This window comes from Mobula hypostoma, chromosome 21 (assembly GCF_963921235.1).
Source record: "Mobula hypostoma chromosome 21, sMobHyp1.1, whole genome shotgun sequence".
Classification (NCBI taxonomy): domain Eukaryota; kingdom Metazoa; phylum Chordata; class Chondrichthyes; order Myliobatiformes; family Myliobatidae; genus Mobula; species Mobula hypostoma.
In genome coordinates this window covers 31,020,999-31,041,156 of record NC_086117.1, presented here as the reverse complement: position 1 = coordinate 31,041,156, position 20,158 = coordinate 31,020,999, and the positions used below count along the sequence as shown (strand labels likewise).

At 40.3% G+C, this 20,158-nt stretch overlaps 1 protein-coding gene across 4 annotated transcripts in view; it reads left to right on the top strand.

Moving 5' to 3' along the window:
- LOC134359927 (astrotactin-2-like) overlaps positions 1-20,158 on the top strand; it is a 1,812,737-nt gene that overhangs the window by 1,151,051 nt on the left and 641,528 nt on the right. For all 4 annotated transcript variants that reach the window (XM_063073791.1, XM_063073790.1, XM_063073789.1 and 1 more), the window contains 3 exons: positions 6,082-6,206; positions 10,816-10,920; positions 17,953-18,132. In XM_063073791.1, coding sequence (XP_062929861.1) covers positions 6,082-6,206; positions 10,816-10,920; positions 17,953-18,132 — 410 coding nt within the window. The remainder of the gene's footprint in view (positions 1-6,081; positions 6,207-10,815; positions 10,921-17,952; positions 18,133-20,158) is intronic.

The window sequence follows — 20,158 nt, the reverse complement described above, 5'->3', positions numbered from 1 at the left end:
TGCATCCGCACCACCCCCTCACCCCTGCCACTTCTTCCCTGCCACCTGTCTCATACACCCCTCCCACAGCACCCACTCTTGCTATTTCCAATATCCTTTGCTCCTGCCGCCAGATTTACAAATTCTCCCTCTGCGCTCCACATTGACAATACAGTGCTGTACAAAAGTCTTAAGCATCCTAGGTGTGTGTGTGTGTGTATATATATATATATATATATATATATGTATATGTGTGTGTGTGTGTTGTGTGTTTGTGTGTCTGAGACTTTTGTATAGTACTGTATGTACTTTTATATTTAATTTACTTTCAACTTTGAACTTAATTTGCAGAAGGAAGGAACAGCTTTGTATTTTCTAGAAATGATTTTAGTAAGGCAGAAATATACATAATTAGATGTTTCGAAGAACTCAAATGCATGATTAAATTAACATTTTTGATCTTTGAATCAATTGAGTTTCTGTTATTTGGTGTCTTTAGGAATGTTTAATGACTGCCTTATAGATGTGGAATACATTTGTCTTATCAAAACTCAAATTACTGCAGTTGTGCAGAACTTTCAATTGAAAGTAACTGATTTTGAGACCTTAGGGGATGAATATGCTTGTGGAAGGAATGTGTAAGCAGAATCTCTGACCTGCACATGTTATAATAATTTTACTTTGAGCATCTGAAGGCACAGCCTCAAAATTTAAAACAGAGGTAAGTAAGATTTTTCACAGCCAGAGGGTGGTGAATCTGTCGGATGCATTGCCACAGAGGGCTGTGGTGGCCAAGTCATTGGGTGTACTCAAGGTAGAGCTCAATAGGATCTTGATTGGTAAGGGTGTTAAGGGGTATGAGAAGAAAGAGGAATAATGAGATTGAATTCAAAATCAACCATGATTGAATGGCAGAGCAAACTCAACAGGCCATATGGCCTATATTTTGCTCCTATAACTTATGGCATCTCCAAATTCAAGATCCATTACTATCATAAGAAAACCTGCTCTTCTAAAGTTGGATTTCACTGTTTGAAGGAATCCAATAAGCGAATTGAGAGATGTAACCATGTGGGCCTAAGGAAAGCTTAATCCTGTTGGAGCCAAAATGTTAGGTCGCCATCACTAATGCATTCCTTTCTCCAAAGTTAAATATTTCTTCCTCAACAAGGGGGAGGGAGTGAAGTGACTTTAACCTTTACTGATACTAAATTGATCAGTTGGTTCTTTTTTGGTGTGCAGTAGTACTGACATGAGTTGACAGTTTTGATTTTTGTGCCTTTTGTTGCAATCATGCGTACTTTAACAGTTCTGCTGTTGAGCCATAGTTCCCCCCAAGAAATTAACTGGTTATTATATAAGCAACACACACAAAATGCTGGTGGAATGCAGCAGGCCAGACAGCATCAGGGTCTCGGCCTATGGATGCTGTCTGGCCTGCTGCGTTCCGCCAGCATTTTGTGTGTGTTTCTTGAATTTCCAGCATCTGCCGATTTCCTCGTGTTTGGTTATTATATAAACTCAAACTGTCTGTTCTGCCAATGATCATGTACAGTAACGACAGGAGAGAACTGTGGTCAAAAATCTGTTGTGAAATTAATGTCATAATACATTACAATTGGAGCAATTCTGGTTGGCATGGTAACATAGCAATTAGCATAATGCTATTACAGCACCAGTGACCCAGATTCATTTCCGCCATTATCTGTAAAGAGTTTGTACCTTCTTCCCGTGACTATGGCTACGTCCACACTACACCAGATAATTTTGAAAACGAAGCTTTTTCTCTTTGTTTTGACCCTCCGCCCACATTGAAACAGCGTTTTCATCCCCCAAAAACGGAGCTTTTCTAAAACACTCTCCAGAGTGTGTAAATTTGGAAACGATTGTTGCGCGTTGTAGTGTAGACGGGGTAAACAGAGAGATTTAATAACGCTGTCATGACAACACCACAACAACAACGTTTTTTCTGCTTCTGCTTGGTACTGTGCAAGCACTGCCGGATGGCTGTTACAACACGCAGTCGGTGTGAACGGCGTGAGTGTTAAATTGTAAAGTGAGCTTTTTTGACTATTTAAAAACGCTGTCATGACGTGCCGGAACAGATGGCAGCAACGTGGCATTTCATTGTTTTCTTAAATGCAACCCCCACACAAACTAACAATTTCAGAACAGACAGCAACGAGACTGACACCAACGAGACTGACACCAACGAGACTGACACCAGAAGAGTTAGAAATGTACTCAACAAATACTTTGACCCATAGCTTACTGAATAAATAAGTATACTCACTTTGCCCTGTTTTCTGTCCTTGCTTGTATGAAGGTGGTTTACCTATTTATGCAAATACTTCTCTGACAACAGATGTGTAACAGCCTAATGTAACGTTGTATGGAAATACAAGATAACACTGATGCAGACATGTTTTATACACTTAACAAGGTGCTTTATTAATGCAACAGAGTTAGTCAATTTTTCAATGTTCGTCATCAGCCGGGTCATATTGTCCATGAACCCCCTGTCTGTTGCCTCCATATGCTCCAGTATTTGTTGTTTTTTAGTTTTAAGTCCTCATGTGCAAGGGCCAACAGCAATTCCTTTAAAGTTTTTCTAGTCTGTAACTGGACAAACGCGCACCAAGTATACCTTTTCCTCTTCACGTTTTCTGTGTCCTGCGCATGCCCAGTAGGAGGAGATTCACCCAAATATCCATTCTAATGTGGACGGAGATATTTTGAAAAATGCTTGGTGTGGATGCCTGTCGTTTTTACTTGGAACCGGTGTTTTCAAAATTATCTGGTCTAGTTTGGACGTAGCCTATGTGTATTCCCTCCAGATGTTCTGGTTTCTCCCAAAGATGTACAGGTTAGTAGATTAATTCATCACATGGGGGTAATTGGGCGGTGCAGGCTTGTTGGGCCTGAAGAGGCTGTTATCACACTGTATTTCTAAGCTGAAGCTAAGCACAGAAAATGCTAGAAATGTTCATCAGGTCAGGCAGCATTTATGGACAAAGAAACAAAATTATCATTTCAGGTTGATAACCATTAATTAAAGCTGGTAAAACCTGACCTTTAAATTGCAGAGAAAGGGTTGATGGGATGGGATGGGGCATGAGAAAATGAGAAAAAGATGCGGGAATCTGGAGCAACACGTGAAGTGCTGGAGGAACTCAATGTGTCAGACAGCATCTATGAAGGGAAATAGACCATGGCTGTTTCAGATTGTGACCCTTTATCTACACTGAAAGAAAGAAAACAGAGCCAGTACAAAAGGGTGGAGAGAAAGGGTAGAGCAAGAGCTGGTGGGTGATAGGTGGATCCAAGTTTGGGGAGGGGCTGTTGGTGATAGGCATATGGGCAGGAAGAAGAGCGGGAATGGCATCAGAAGCTGGGAGTTGATGTGTGGAAGTGACAAAGAGCTGAAGATGATGGAGTCTGATCGTAGAGAAAGGAGGAACATGGATTAATATTAATTTTTCAGATTACCACTATCTGTTCTTTGATCTTTCAGTTCCTTTCTTGTTGTCATATCTTTATTACATAGATTTTAGTCTGTATGTAACAGCCCTTATACAAGCAACACACATAAAAGTTGCTGGTGAACGCAGCAGGCCAGGCAGCATCTCTAGGAAGAGGTGCAGTCGATGTTTCAGGCCGAGACCCTTCATCAGGACTAACTGAAGGAAGAGTGAGTAAGCCTTATACAAATTAGGATGATGTGAAGGGTTCACAAGAGGGGTTTTGATCCAGTACATGCAGTCTCCTTCCACAGATACTGGCTGACCCACTGACATCCTCCAGCAGTTCGCTTTTTGCTCCAGATTCCAGCATTTGCAGTCTCTTTTGTCTCAGTCACATGTATCAGTATCACAAAGGAATAAAGGGAATTACAGAGGCTTCAGAGAGGAACTTGCCCAGGTGTATTGGAGGAGGATACTGGTGGGATTAACAGCACAGCAGAGATGGCTGCAGTTTCTGGGAATAGTTCACAAGGTACAGGATAGATATGTCCCACAGAAGTTGTTCTCAAATGGCAGGAATAGGCAACTGTGTCTGACAAGGGAAGTTAAGGACTGCATAAAAGCCAAAGAAAGGACATCTAAGGTAGCAAAAGTGAGTGGGAAGTTGAATGATTGGGAAGCTTTTAAAATCCAACAACAAGTAACTAAAAAAAGCTACAAGAAGGAAAAAGATTAAATATGAGGGCAAACTAGCCAATATAAGAAAGGATACAAAAGTGTTTTCAGTTATATAAAGAGTAAAAGGGAGTTGACAGTTAATATTGGATCACTGGAAAATGATGCTGGTGAGGTAGTAATTGGGGACAAAGAAATGGCAGATGAACTTAAAAAGTACTTTGCATCAGGCATCTGTGGAAGACACTAGCAGTGCGCCAGCAGTCCATGAGTATCAGGGAGCAGGAGTGAGTGCCAATGCCATTACAAAAGAAAGAAGTGCTAGGCAAACTCAAAGTTCTTAAGATGGATAAGTCACCTGGACTAGATAACTACATCCCAGAGCCCTGAGAGAAGTTGCTGAAGAGATAACGGATGCTTTGATAATGATCTTTTAAGAATCGCTTGATTCTGGCATAGTCCCTGAGGACAGGAAGATTGCAAAACCACTCCACACTTTAAGAAGGGAGGAACACAAAAGTAAGGAAGTTATAGGCCAGTTAGCCTAACCTCAGCAGTTGGGAAAGTATTAGAGTCTATAATTAAGGGAGAGGTTTTGAGGTACTTGGAGACTAATGATAAAATAAGTCAAAGTCAGCATGGTTTCTGTAAAGGGGAAATCTTGCCTGAAAAATCTGTCAGTTCCTTGAGGAAGTAACAAGCAGGGTGGACAAAGGAGAGGCAGTGGATGTCACTTCCTTGGATTTTCAGAAGGCAAAGTGCCGCACATGAGACTGCTTAACAAGATGAAATCCTATGGAGTTACAGGAAAGATACAGGCATGGATAAAGGAATGGTTGACAGACAGAGGGCACTGAGTAGGAATAAAGAGGGTCTTTTCTGGTTGGTTGCCATGACTAGTGGTGTTCCTCAGGTGGTCAGTATTAGGACCGCTATTGGGATTGTTTGTCAATTATTTGAATCATGAAATTGATGGCTTTGTGGCAAAGTTTGCGGATGAAACAAAGATAGGTTGATGGGGTAGGTAGTGCTGAGGAAGTAATGCAATTGAAGCAGGATTTAGATAAATTGGAAGAATGATCAAAAAAGTGGCAGATGGAATACAGTGTTGGGAAATGTACAATAATACATTTTAGTAAATAGTGCGGAGCAATATCTAAATTGGAAGAAGGCTCAAACACCAGAGGTACGGAGGGACTTGGGAGACCTCGTGCAAGACTCCCAGAAGGTTAATTTTACAGGTTGAGTCTGTGGTGTGGAGGACAAATGCAATATTGGCTTTATTTCAAGGGGAATAGAATATAAAAGCAAGGAGATAATGCTAAGCCTTTATAAGACACCAGTCAGGCCACATTTAGAGTATTGTCAACAGTTTTGGGCCCCATATTTCAGGAGGGATGTGTTGTCATTGGAGAGAGTCCAGAGGAGGTTCACACAGATGATTCTGGGAATGAAGGGGTTAACATATGAGGAGCGTTTGGCAGCTTTAGGGCTGTACTCACCGGAATTTAGAAGAATGTGTGGGGATCTCATTGAAACCTACCGAATGTTGCAAGGACTGGATAAGGTGGATATGGAGAGGATGTTTCCTATGATGGGGGTATCCAGAACTAAAGAGTACAGCCTCAAAACTGAGGGCAACCTTTTGGAACAGAGGTAAGGAGGATTTGTTTTTTAGCCAGAGTAGTGAATCCATTGAATGCTCTGCCACAGGCTGCGGTAGAGGCCAAGTCCGTAGGTATATTTAAGGTGGAAGTTGATAGTTTCCTGACCAGTCAGGGCATCAAAGACATGGCGAGAAGGCAGGTGTATGGGCTTGAGTGGGATCCAAGATCAGCCATGATGAAATAGCAGGGCAAACTTGATGGGCTGAATGGCCTAAATCTGCTCCTAAGTCTTATGGTCTTATAACTTGAGAATTTCAGCCAATTCACTTCTGACAATGTTTGATACTTTCATGCAGGGAGAATAACTTCATGAAGGATTTCCCTCAGCTGGCTGATGGATTGGTTGTGATTCCCCTTCCTGTGGAGGAGCAGTGTCGAGGAGTCCTATCTGAGCCATTGCCCAATCTCCAGCTCCTCACGGGTAAGGATGTGTAACATTAATGTCCTAATAATTGCCTGGTGCAGTTGGCACATCTCTGAAGTCTGTATGCCAAAGGGCCTGAAAAAAATCACTGGAAGTACAGATCAAAGTATTGTCAAGTGTATTGAGTGCTCAGGTCAGGACATATGTTCCTCTCCCTCCTGACCCAGATGCTTTCTGGCATGTAAATAAGTAATTTTATAATTAAAGTGAAGACACTTCATGCAGTCCTGCACTTCAATTACTGTCTATTACTGGTGTCAAGTTAAATGAGGTTCTTTTATAGCTGAACATTAAAGCTCAATAGTTTCCCTTAATTCCATGGAGAAATCTACAAGATTTATCACCTAAAGTCTTTTGAATGTAAAACATTCTGACACCTTTGTAAATTGCTTATAAGATCTACCATTTGATTCTACATCTGCTGCTCTTTCACTCAGAACTTTTTACATATCGCACATTTATCTAGTCTTCAATTGTCATAACATAATAATTTATGGGACTTATTGGCAATTAACGTGACCAAATACTGACAAGACCCTTGGATCTTGAAGGTCTGTGACCTTGGTATTAAAAGAAGTGGCTACAGAGATAGTGAGAGAGCTCTCACAGCTGCCTTGTCTATACTTCTTCCCACCTGGTTACTTGCAAAAACGCTACCCCTTTCTCAATACCTCTGTCTCCGCCACATCTGCTCTCAGGATGAGGCTTTTCATTCCAAATCAAAGGAGATAGCCTCCTTTTTCAAAGGAAAGGGCTTCCTTTCCTCCACCATCAACACTGCCCTCAACTGCATCTCATCCATTTCATGCACGTCTGCTCTTACCCCACTCTCCTGTCAACCTACCAGGGATAGGGTTCCTCTTGTCCTCACCTACCACCACAATAGCCTCTGCATTCAGCACTTGATTCTGTGAAACCTCTGCCATCTCCAACAGGATCCCACCACCAAGAACATCTTTCCCTCACCCGCCCACCACTTTCTGCTTTCCACAGGGACCACTCCCTACTGACTCCGTTGTCCATTCGTCCCTCCCCACTGATCTGCCTCCCGGCACTTAACCTTGCAAGCAGAACAAGTGCTACACCAACCCCTGCACCTCCTCCCTCACCACCATTCAGAGCCCTAACTGTCCTTCAAGGTGAGGCGACACTTCAGCTGTGTATCTGTTGGCTTCATCTACTGTGTCTGGTGCTCCCATGTGGCCTCCTGTATATCGGTGAGATCTGACGTAAATAGGGAGATCACTTCACTAAGCATCTACGCCCTGTCCACCAGAAAATCAAGGTCTCCTAGTATCCACCCATTTTAATTCTACTTCCCATTCCCATTCCAATATGTCCATCCATGGCCTCCTCCACTAATGTGATGAGGCCACACTTAGGTTGGCAGAACAACACCTTATATTCTGTTTGGATAGCTTCCAGCCTGATGACGTGAACATGGATTTCTCAAACTTCTGGTAATGCACCCCACCCACCCCCCATCTCCTTCACCATTTTCCACTCCCTTTTCCCTCTCTCCCCTCATCTCCTTGCCCACCCATCGGCTCCCTCTGGTGCTCCCTCCCCCCACCTTTACATTTCACTTATCACCTGGTGTTTCTCTCTCCCCTCCCTCCACCTTTTAAATCTTCTCCTCAGCTTCCTTTCTCCGGTTCTGCCGAAGGGTTTCGGCCCGGAGCTTTGACTGTACACTTTTCCATCAAAGCTACCTGGCCTGCTGAGTTCCTCCAGTATATTGCATGTGTTAGTGGATGCATTGGTTGTGATCTTCCAAATTGTAGGATTTTGGAAAATTCCCAGTTGACAGGAAAACTTCAAGAATTTGGAAGTTTGGTTGATCGCTGAGCTTGGCAAAATGTTTGCAGAGGTTTTGGCTCCAATCAAGAAGCCGTCATCAGTGCACAATTGAGGGATATTGTTTAGACGTTGTGATCTGGTTGGCTGTTTCAAAACACAGTGAACAGTTTAGCAGAAGAAGATTCTGACTGGCTAGCTTCAAGGGAGGTCATTGGACATGCTTGCTTTACCATGCAGATCCCAAGATGACTGGCGATTCATTGATTGCTGACATCGCTGTTTCACTTTTCTCCATAAAGGTTCATATACCAGATCTATGCCGATGTGTTTGTTGATGGATCCTTCTGCAGAGAGCCACACTTTGAGAAATTCTCATTTTTGCTTGACTCAAGACTCTGGCTGTCATCCAGTTCAAATGGTATCGTTCTTCGTCTTCATGAGCCAGTGAGAGTAGGTTATGCCTTCTGCTTGCTAGCCGGTGCTCGTGTAGCTTAGTCAATAGTTTTCTTCCTGTTTGACCAACGTGGTACTTGTCACAGTCACTACACTAGATTTTGTAGATAACATTTGTTCTCAGTCACATTTTGTTGCGCTTTGAACTTTGATAAGTCCCTCCCCAAAGTTGCAGTCGGTTTGTGAGTAACTGTGATATTGTGTTGCTGAATCATTTTTACTGTCATTTCCAAGACGTTCTTTATGCATGGCGATAAAATTTGTTTACTTGTCGTTTATCTAGTTTGTATTGTCGGGGTTCTGACCTTGAGGTACCTTCAGATGAAGCTTCTTGGATATTCATTCTGTTGAAAGGTCTTGTAGAGATGCTTTTCTTCTTCCAGTTTTGTGTCTGTGTTGTTGCAGTGGGACTCTATCCTCTTGAATAAGGTCTTCATGCAGCTTTGAACCCTTTGAACCCTTACAGAGAAAAGAGAAACAACCATATCAGCATTCAACAATTTGCCAGTCATCTTGGGATATGGACAGTGAAGAAAACACTTCCAACGGACCTCTCTCGAAGCTAGCCAATCAGAATCTTCTACTGCTAAACTGTTCAATGTTTTGACCCAGCCAACTAGATCACGACATCTAATCAATATCCTTGAAGACCTTGGAGGAGTATGTAAACTGGCATTCTGAGGAGACAACACCCTGAACTGCGTGTTGCTGATGGCTTCTCTGTTGGAGCCGAAACGTCCACAAACACTTTGCCAAGGTCGGCAATCAATCAAACTCCCAAATAGCCACGCCGAGCTACCAACATTCTGCAATATTTCCAGTATAATACCCATTTTATTGAAAGGATGGTATCAAAAAGCAGAAGACAGGGAGGGTAACAGGAAGGAGGAGACTGGGGGCCAGTTAGGCAAAGTCACTGGGAGTTGGAATTAGTTTATTAGTAGCAAGATACAGTGAAAGGCTTGTTTTGCAAATGGTTCATTTAGATCAAATAATTACACAGTGCATTGAAAAGAGAACGATTAATGTGATGGGGACCATTGTTAAGCAAGAAGCAGGATGTTAAGAAAATCATGTAAGAATCAAGGTGCATCAATGTGGGTTGATGAAAGGGAAATCGTGTTTGACAGATTGCCATAGAGATCTGAAACATAGAAAGAGGACCTTCAGCCCATTGAGTCCATGCAGTCGTTTTAACATTAATTTTGCCCATTTATTCTCAACAAGTCCCCATCAGCTTCCCCAGATTTGACCACACAAGGCGCAATTTACAGAGTCTGTTTTAGTTTATGAATATGTACAGTTTTGGAGGATGTGGGAGGAAACTGGAGCACTTGGAGAAGACCTACACATTCATAGTGAGAACATGCAAACTCCGTATAGATTGGGAAGGAATCTGGGTCGCTGGATCTGTGTAGCACCAGATTTACTAGTAAATCTATTGCCTTTGGAGATTCAAAAGGCATACAGTATAGTGACAGTAAAAGTTTTCTGCACATGATAAACTAGGACTAGACATGTAACGTCTAAACACATCACAAGAAAGTCTGCAGATGCTGGAAATCCAAAGAGTACACGCAAAATGCTGGAGGAACTTAGCAGGTCAGGCAGCATCTATGGAAAAGAATAAACAGCTGAAATTTTGGCCGACACCCTTCTTCAGGACTGAGAAGGAATGGGGAAGATGGCAGAGTTAAAAGGTGGGAGAAGGGGAAAGAGGCTAGATAAAAGGTCAAGGACTGGAGAAGAAAGAATCTGACACAAGAGGAGAGTGGACCGTAGGAGAAAATGAAAGAGGAGGGAACTCAGCAAGAAAGTAATGGGCAACGGAGATCAGAAGGTCCTCCTTCCCTTTCTTCTACAGTCCACTCTTCTCTCCTAACAGATTCTTTCTTCCCCAGTCTTTGACCTTTTCCACCCACTTGGCTTGACCTATCATCTTCCAGCTTGTCTCTTTCCCCTCACCCCCACCATTTTGTTATGACATCTTCCCCCTTACTTCTCAATACTGATGAAGGGACTCGGCCCAAAACATCAAATGGTTATTCTTTTCCATAGATGCTGCTTGACCTGCTGAGTTCCACTAGCCTTTTGTGCATGCTACTCATCATTTGCTGGCAGCCAGTATGCCAGGATGCAATATTTGACAGGTATTTAAACTACTATGAAGTCAAGTGGTGTGAGAAGAAACTGAAAACTTAATGCTGAGGCCAAGATCCAATCAGCTAATGCCAGATCAGGCTCCAGAGACCCCTTTCACACGATTTATTTATATGTTGTTACTGTTTCTTATGTTATGTTCTTAATCCAAAATAAAGTTCTAACACAACTGAATGTGACTTGTTAATTCCAGGTAATGCCAAATACAATGAGGCCACTGGCTACCCCATGGTGCAGGAGTGGAGAGTGAGAAGCAATCTTTACAAGGTTAAGCTCAATTCAATAACCCAATCTGCAGGTAAGTATAATGCAAGTCACTGAAGACCTTTGCTGAATATTTCTTGCAATAATTCAGAGGGGTTATGTAAAGCTAGCACAGAACGTTGGTCTTTTAACTGAACACATTCAAAGGATGACTGACTGAAGATTTAGCGGAAAATCAAGCTTTAAAGGAGAATTTTGAAAACAGGAAAGGTTTATCAATCTGGAAAGAGTAATAAACAGAAGCCATCAAAACAATAAGTGCTTAGATGCATCAATAGATGAAGAATGCAAATCATTGTAACTTACACTATTTCATTGCTGACACTATTCAGTCCTAATATTCTCATGTGGGATTCATCCAACAGGGCTGTAAGCTGTCACCTTTAATCTAATGTGCCCACAAAATTTATACAGAATGCACCAGAAATTACAGACCAGTAGGACTAGCTGTATGGACTTCAGTGATTCAAAGACCACCTGCTCTACAGTTACAGATCTTTGCACTGATGGGACTTTTTTCGAGGCATGTTGACATACAAGTAAAAATAGCATAAACACAATAAAAGTCACAAAATGTTGGTACACTTTCTAGTCTGTCAAGAGTTGAAGCACAATGCCTCAACATTCAGATTCCTTGGGAACTTCCTTTGTTTACAATAAATTAATAATACGTTTTAGTTTGAACAAAATTAGAGTCATCGTATTTATTTTGGGGACGTAAACTGAAGTCCATTTGGCTGAGAATACTGAGGAAAGTGGCAAGCCAGCTGTGGAAAGTACACAGTAATATATCACATGTTTTTTGACATGTTTCACCACTTAAACTTGCTATAGATGATCAGATTTTCCGTTGCACTACCAACAGGCTCAGGGACTTGACCAGGTAACTTCTTGAGATATTCAACCTCCCACAGAGAGGACTAAGAAGATTTTGGTGAAAGTTAGTTCAAGCAACACACATAAAAATTGCTGGTGAACGCAGCAGGCCAGGCAGCATCTATAGGAAGAGGTACAGTTGACATTTCGGGCCGAGACCTTTCGTCAGGACTAACTGAAAGAAGAGATAGTAAGAGATTTGAAAGTGGGAGGGGGAGCGGGAGATCCAAAATGATAGGAGAAGACAGGAGGGGGAGGGATGGAGCTAAGAGCTGGAAAGTTGATTGGCAAAAGGGATATGAGGCTGGAGAAGGGAGAGGGTCATGTGATGGGAGGCCCAGGGAGAAAGAAAGGGGGAGGGGAGCCCAGAGGATGGGCAAGGAATTTTAGTGAGAGGGACAGAGGAAGAAAATGAGAGAGAGAAATAAATAAATAAGGGATATGGTACGAAGGGGAGGTGGGGCATTAGCGGAAGTTAGAGAAGTCAATGTTCATGCCATCCATCAGGTTGGAGGCTACCCAGACGGAATATAAGGTGTTATTCCTCCAACCTGAGTGTGGCTTCATCTTGACAGTAGAGGAGGCCGTGGATAGACATATCAGAATGGGAATGGGACGTGGAATTAAAACGTGTGGCCACTGGGAGATCCTGCTTTCTCTGATGGACAGAATGTAGGTGTTCAGCGAAACGGGCTCCCAGCCTGCATCGGGTCTTGCCAATATATAGAAGGCCGCATTGGGAGCACCAATGCAGTATATCACCCCAGCCAACTCACAGGTGAGGTGTCGTCTCACCTGGAAGGAATGCGACCTTCTATATATTGGCACTGCGTCCGGTGCTCCCGATGCGGCCTTCTATATATTGGCAAGACCCGATGCAGGCTGGGAGACCATTTCGCTGAACACCTACGCTCTGTCCGCCAGAGAAAGCAGGATCTCCCAGTGGCCACACATTTTAATTCCATGTCCCATTCCCATTCTGATATGTCTATCCACGGCCTCCTCTACTGTCAAGATGAAGCCACGCTCAGGTTGGAGGAACACCACCATATATTCCCTCTGGGTAGCCTTCAACCTGATGGCATGAACATTGACTTCTCTAACTTCCGTTAATGCCCCTCCTCCCCCTCGTACCCAATCCCTTGTTTATTTATTTATTTATTTTTCTCTCTCTTTTTTCTCCCTCTGTGCCTCTCACTATAACTCCTTGCCCATTCTCTGGGCTCCCTTCCCCCTTTCTCATTAGGCCTCCTGTCCCATGATCCTCTCCTTTCTCCAGCCTCGTATCCCTTTTACCAATCAACTTTCCAGCTCTTGGCTCCATCCCTCCCCCTACTGTCTTTTCCTATCATTTGAGATCTCCCCCTCCCCCTCCCACTTTGAAATCTCTTACTATCTCTTCTTTCAGTTAGTCCTGACAAAGGGTCTTGGTCCGAAACGTCACCTGTACCTCTTCCTATAGATGCTGCCTGGCCTGCTGCGTTCACCAGCATTTTTTATGTGTGTTGCTTGAATTTCCAGCATCTGCAGATTTCCTCGTGTTGGCGAAAATTAGTTTTTTTTTTGTTGAAAGCTAACAAAATACACTCCTTTAAAATGAGTAATTTCAGAAAAAGTGGTTAAATTAGCTAGTCATTAAGAACATGAGGATGATCAGTTTTCTTTTTAATTACTGCAGGAAAGTTAATTGCTTAATTTTAAAACAAGTATAATGTAATATCACTAATTACTTTATTCACGTAACAAATGAATAACTAGAAACGACACTTTAGCAAGAATTGTGCATTTATAGTTAGTACTGATCAGAGAACATGTGCACTCAAGTGTTTCCTCAGAGATTCACATCAGACCGCACAGTCTGATCAAACATGTCCATTCTCAGTACTCCCTCCTTCTTTAGTGCAATTTCTGTTTTTTTTTACTTCATGATTATTTTAGCCAAGAGCTTCCTTCAAAATCAGCAGAATCCATTTTTTCTGTTGTAATGGCTAAAGAAAAAGAGGTATAAATAACATGTAAAATAAAGATCAATAAATTTTAAATTAGAGAATTAACCTTCTAAACTATTCTGTTTGGAAGCATAGTTAATAATTATCTCACCAATCAAAATTAAAGGGATGCGAGTGCAGTTTATCTTGCTATTTTAAATGTGATCAGTTTTTATTAATGACTACAATTTGCAAGATATTTTTAGATTTATCACATAAATCTAATCATAGATTTTCAAATGGGAGGCTGATGTGCTGAGGTTCTTATTGAGTTTAACGAAAATAATCCACGTACTGTATATATTTGGCAGTAAGAGCATTTTAATGCATACAAAATAAATCAACAAATTTATGCTAATTGATCTAATGGATTACATGTCTATGCAAATTGGTTTGAAATGGGTGGTGAATTTCTTAATTTAAGCATATGGAAAGTCTTGGAAATTTTCCATGCTAATGAAGACCATGCTTTTCCTGCTGAGCATATCCAGTAATGCAGCTGATACAATAGGTTCCCTACCATCCTGCCATTGCACCATTCATTTCAGTGGAGTGGGCATGATACTTTGAACAGTTATGAAAATTGAACGAGAACTGCTTCATAACGTGCAATTTTGCTTGTTTGCCTGGTCCAACTTAAAACCATAACAGTGGGGAGTTTTGTCATTTGAATAACACGAATTATTCAATAATTGTTGATCTCCATATACCTGCCTGTATCCCAGATCATTTTATTTCATTTATGTTATTAAAATTCTCTAATGTAATTTATATTTGCAGAAGCTTTTTCCAAACTTTCACCAACCTCTGCAAGTGGCTTTCCTAATTTCACTTTGAAGAAGTCTTGCATTACCTTTAACATTAGAATACTAAATCTTAAAATGATGCATAATTTTTTTTCATTACATTTTCAGATCCCTTAATATTTTGAAAATTTCAATCAAATGATAATTTAACCTTGTAACTTCCAGAGAAAACACTTCCGTATATCCAACTTTTCCTCATATTTAATCCTTGGAGTCCAGTATTATTCTGGTAAATCTACACTGCACTCCACAAGATAATAAATCCTTTAAATATATACATACTAATTTTTGGTACAGTTGCTAGAATTAGATTTATTTTCTCTATCAGTTCATATCTCCATAATGCAGAACATCCACCTCTATTTTTTAATCATTGAAACAAACCCAAGATATGCCGTAATTTAAAGACATCTGTAATGGGATGAGTTACAAGTATGTATATGGTGCAGGACTGTGAATGTAAGTTCCTCTCATTTTACTTTGTTCAAATAATAGCATGAATGCCTGGTTGTGCTTTTGATTTCTCCAATTGTAAAATTATATATTATTTTTGTGCCTAAAGCATTACTATATAAAACCCATTATTTAAAAATGCATAAAATATAATTGCTGTAAACAAAGAAGCAGGCTATGTTATTGGTGCAGTCCTGAAAGCTTTTTTTTAAAAGAGAGACTTCATCACCACTGCTTAGCATTCAATGCAAACCAATATTGGAAACTGGATCAAGACATCAATATGCAAAGAATGCTCAGTGAGAAGAGGTACAGTGAACCAAGGCAAGATTGTTTCTCCACAATAAATAAGTCACTTTCAGCATGTACAGAAGTGAACAATATTATGTCATACATGGTTCAGTCTGGTGCTACAATTATTAATTAGCTTATTAGTAATCACAGGAAAGCATTTTATTATATAACATTTCCTGTTTAATGGACAATGGTTCTGTCTTTCTCACAACACTACTTCCCAGAATCTTTACATCAAGAGAAGCACTGTGAAATCTTGCCATCCATGAAGATACTAAAGGTCTTTCTGATTTGGAGTCAAAAGCTCCTTCTTAAATCTTGTATTTGATTTATGAGAAATATTCAAGCATATATATGCAATTTAATAGACACTACTGCAAGCAAAATTTTAAAACTTAAACAAGCTTCAGCACTCTGTGCAAAAAATTCCCTTAGAGCTTAATCCTTGTAATCCAGCAATATTCAGATAAATCTACACGGTGCTCCACAAGATAATACATTCTTGAAAAACGCTATCTATAACTATGTTTACATCTACTTTGTGGTACATTTGCTAAAACCTGATTCATTTTCTCAGCCAGATAATTTTGTACAAGTTTGATTAATGATCATGAAACCAGATTTGGATCAGTTCTATCATTAAGTAACTTTATAATTGGAAGTGCTTCACAACTGATGAACACTCAAAAATTTATTCACAATATACAACATATAGTTCAAGAATTTTCAGCATCAACTGACCTTCTGTCCCCTTCCAAAATAATACTCTTGGTTGATCCAGATGTAATAAAAAATAAACAGTTAATGTTAAACTCTTCATAGTTTAACTCCAGTGCTAACATATATCTTCCATTCATTTAACAGCATCGCATATGGTCTACACTTGGCATCTCTTTTACATTTTTAAATAATTATTCTCTTATAATTTTCCTCCTTGAACTTAAGTACAGATTAGCAAATGACGCTGCATTTTTATTCACTCTAATGGTTTTGGTTCAACACAATTCTTGGATTTCTTTAAGGAGAGATTTTGCACATTTTACCCTCACCGCCTCCGCCCCCGCCCCCATAATGGGAATGTACGGATGAGTAGCATCATTCATTGCATTATTGAATATATCATACCTTAATAAAGACTTGGTGCAGAGTCTTGGCCCAAAACTTTGCGACATACCTTTTGCCTCCATAGATACAGCTTGATCCATAGAGTTCATTCACCATTATGGCTTTTGTACCATAATGTTACTCTCCCCAAATCCCTCTTGAAAGCACTGATTATTTATTAGATGATTACCTAAGTGCTCACCCAAGTGTTTGTGAACCATCTATGTACCTTGATAGTGAATGTCAGAAAGTTAGTTTTTTTTTACACGTTGCAAAACTTCTTGTACATAATAAATTGACCACCTAGTGTACCTTCGTGGTTTTCTGCTGCTGTAGCCCATCCATTTCAAAATTCGACAAGTGTGTTCAGGATGCTCTTCTGCACACCTCTGTTGTAACGCATGGTTCTTTGAGTTACTGTCACCTTCCCGTCAACCTGAACCAGTCTGACCATTCTCCTCTGACCTCTCTCATTAACAAGGCATTTTTGCCTACAGAACTGCTGCTCACTGGATTTTTTTGTTCTGTTTTTTTGCAACATTCCCTGTAAACTCTAGAGACTATTGTACATGAAAATATCAGGAGATCAGCAGTTTCTGAGATACTCAGACCACCCCGGCTGGCACCATTTTTCACGGTCAAAGTCACTTAGATCACATTTCTTTCCCATTCTGATGCTTATTCTAAATAACAACTGAACCTCTTGACCATGTCTGCATGCTTTTTATGCATTGCGTTGCTGACAGATGATTGGCTGATTAGGTATTTGAATTAACAAGCAGGTGTACCTAAGAAAGTGGCCACCAAGTGTATTTTCCTCAATAAGTAATATTAATTAATGATAAGATTTGAGAATCCCAGCCTATTTTCCTTTCCACCATTCATGGGGCTTGCCATGAGGGCCCAACAATAACATTAGCTGGATTATACCATCTTGCCTTGGTACATATTCCTAAACAACAGCTCCTGAACAAGCTACCATAGAGCTTTGAACTGAAGAATTATAGAGAATAAATTGCAATTATTTGCCAAATTCAATTCTCTCATCAGTTGAAAAAATTGATAATTTTAAAAAAAGTTACAAATACTGTATGATTGTGTTCGTAACCAGGAATTCAGAACTGGGCTAAGAGACTGATAGGACAAGAGGCTTCCAAATTAAGATGAAGATGAGGAAGGATGCAAATTTTAGTAATTCCACACCCACTTGAGTTATGGTAGATGAATCAATAAGTATTTTCAAGATCGTCAGTTTTTAAATTGTATGTGAATAAAGAGCGCTGGGGGGCCAGACAGTACAGGTCAGCTGCAATCATATTGACCATTACATCAAATTCTGGCTGAATTATCAAACATACATGAATACAGCCAAATGAAACAGCATTCCTCTGGAGCCAAGGTGAAAAATATTCACAACACATGAATCAAAATAGCTAAGAAAAAAAAGCAGAAGTCACTCAAAAACACATTATATATATAAAATGTTTTTATGTTTGGTTTGCAAGAGGCTGAAGTCCCAGCTTTTTATCTTGTATTTGTGTTCAGGTTTCTCCAACGTGTTGAAAGTGTTGAAGGCGGATAGCAGCAGAGAGGACCTGATATCCATCATCCAGCAATACGGTAGTCACTACATTGCTGAGGCTCTTTATGGCTCGGAGCTCACATGCAAAATACATTTTCCAAGTAAGAAGGTCCAGCAGCAGCTTTGGCTCCAATATCAGAAAGGTAAGATGAAAAACACCCCTTCACATACATTGTTAATGCTATCAAGAGATCAATTTTATGGTTGTAGGGAACAGCACTTCCATGATCAATCTCTGCAACTCCACAACAACCCAAAGAACTACAGTGCTGGACACAAGTTTTATACAGTTCTGTCCTCTACACCTGTCACTGCCGGCAAGCCACTTGGAGCTTTGAACTTCTCCAGGGCTCTCATCCTGCTTCCTTACTTTTAAGTCAAGTTTATTGTTGTGTGTGTGAGTATGGTGGGGTACAGGTACAATGAACAACAGGTAGGTATGGACAACACACAGACATTAATTTATACATAAATTATACACGACTGTAAAAACTGACACAGAGACAAGTCCACAATAGTGCAAGTGGTGCGCCATCGTATTCCATTGCCAAAGTAGGATTATTATTTAAATACCTACATTTTGAAGCCAGTCCCTTGGTACTGCTCATGCAGTTTCCCCTTCCTCATTTTAAAACGTGTTACTCAGCTGACCTAGTATGAAATTTTCAACTGACAGACCTTTGTGTCCAAATACAATGACAGAAAATCTACATTGGTATCACACTGAGGACATGCCTGTTTACGAGTAGATAAACCCAACAAAAAAAGTTAAGCATTGGCGTGCACTCCAGCCATGATCCATACATGAGAAAATCTGCAGATGCTGGAAATCCAAAGCAACGCACACAAAATGCTGGAGGAGCTCAACAGGCCAGGCAGCATCTATGGAAAAGAGTAAACAGTCAACGTTTTGGGCCGAGACCCTTCAAGTGAGCTTTTCAGATTAATTTCAATATAAGGATATGGATGATCTGGCAGGTGATTGATTCTTCATTGCCAGGCCTCCAAAAAACCATAATAATTACCGAGAAAAGTGAGTATGGTTTATTTCTGAACTGTGATTTACTCACGGACGAGAAAGTACTTTACATCCTCGGAAAAGATGCTCTTTAAGTATTTGGGCCCAGTTTGTAATAGTAATATTGGGTTTAACCATCACACCATCACAAAACTGCCAGCAATGTAGGATCCCTGTTTGTGCATTACCAAGGAAATCACAAAGTTGGTGTTAGTAACATAACCCTTTTCCAGACTGTTTGCTGCATTTGCCAGTGGAATCAAGTATTATCAATTGAACTGTGGTTAACTATTTTCAGAGTATTTTGAAATTATTGTTCTTCATTGAAAAAGGTCCATGTGAGTTTTTAATGGTACTCTGAAACATTATTGCTTGGTACCATGTCAGTCCTTAAAAATGTACAATTTTGTGTATCGTTTTTCTTTCAAAAGTTGAAGAAATTGAATACAAAATAAAATAAAAGGAAAAGCTTCATCATCATCCTCTACTTAACTGTCACGTGTATGTTCCTGGTTTTCTGTAAAGTATGCAAAACTTTTATGAGTCATTATCTGTAAGATTGCTTATTGCCACTTTGCTTGTTTGATGTCACCAGTCACTTGATCCCTGGGATCTCTCTGGATCCATGCCTGGCAGCAAATGATGTTAGAAGTCCAAAGCATAAAGATAAAACTGAAGGCAGAAAGAAATGTTCACTGAAAAACCCAGGCATTCTGATAGATGTTGTCTAGGAGAAGGATTTTAAATAAAACAGCTTTCCTATCCCAAAATGCCCTTTAAGGAAAAAATTTGTGACCAAAATTTAAAAGTTTTGGGAGCACCAATACTTGATGCATAAATCAGCATACATTATCTAGGCTTGTCTGGTGTTAACTTATAATACTAATTTTACCTATGGTGTCTATTAATTGATTAGAACTACAATTTATCTTTGTGTTGGATGACTAATGTCTAAATAGAAACAGTTTTTCCATTGGGTTCTAAGGCAACAACAAACTTTGTTTTGATTTCAGAGGGGCAGATCATCAGCTGCCTTTGTAACTGTGAGAATTCCAGGGTTTCTGCAGAAATGGACAATCCAGAATTGAAGTTAATGGGTCATCTCTTTTTTTATGAATATTCTGCTCCTGAACAGCTCAGGGGAGTGCCAC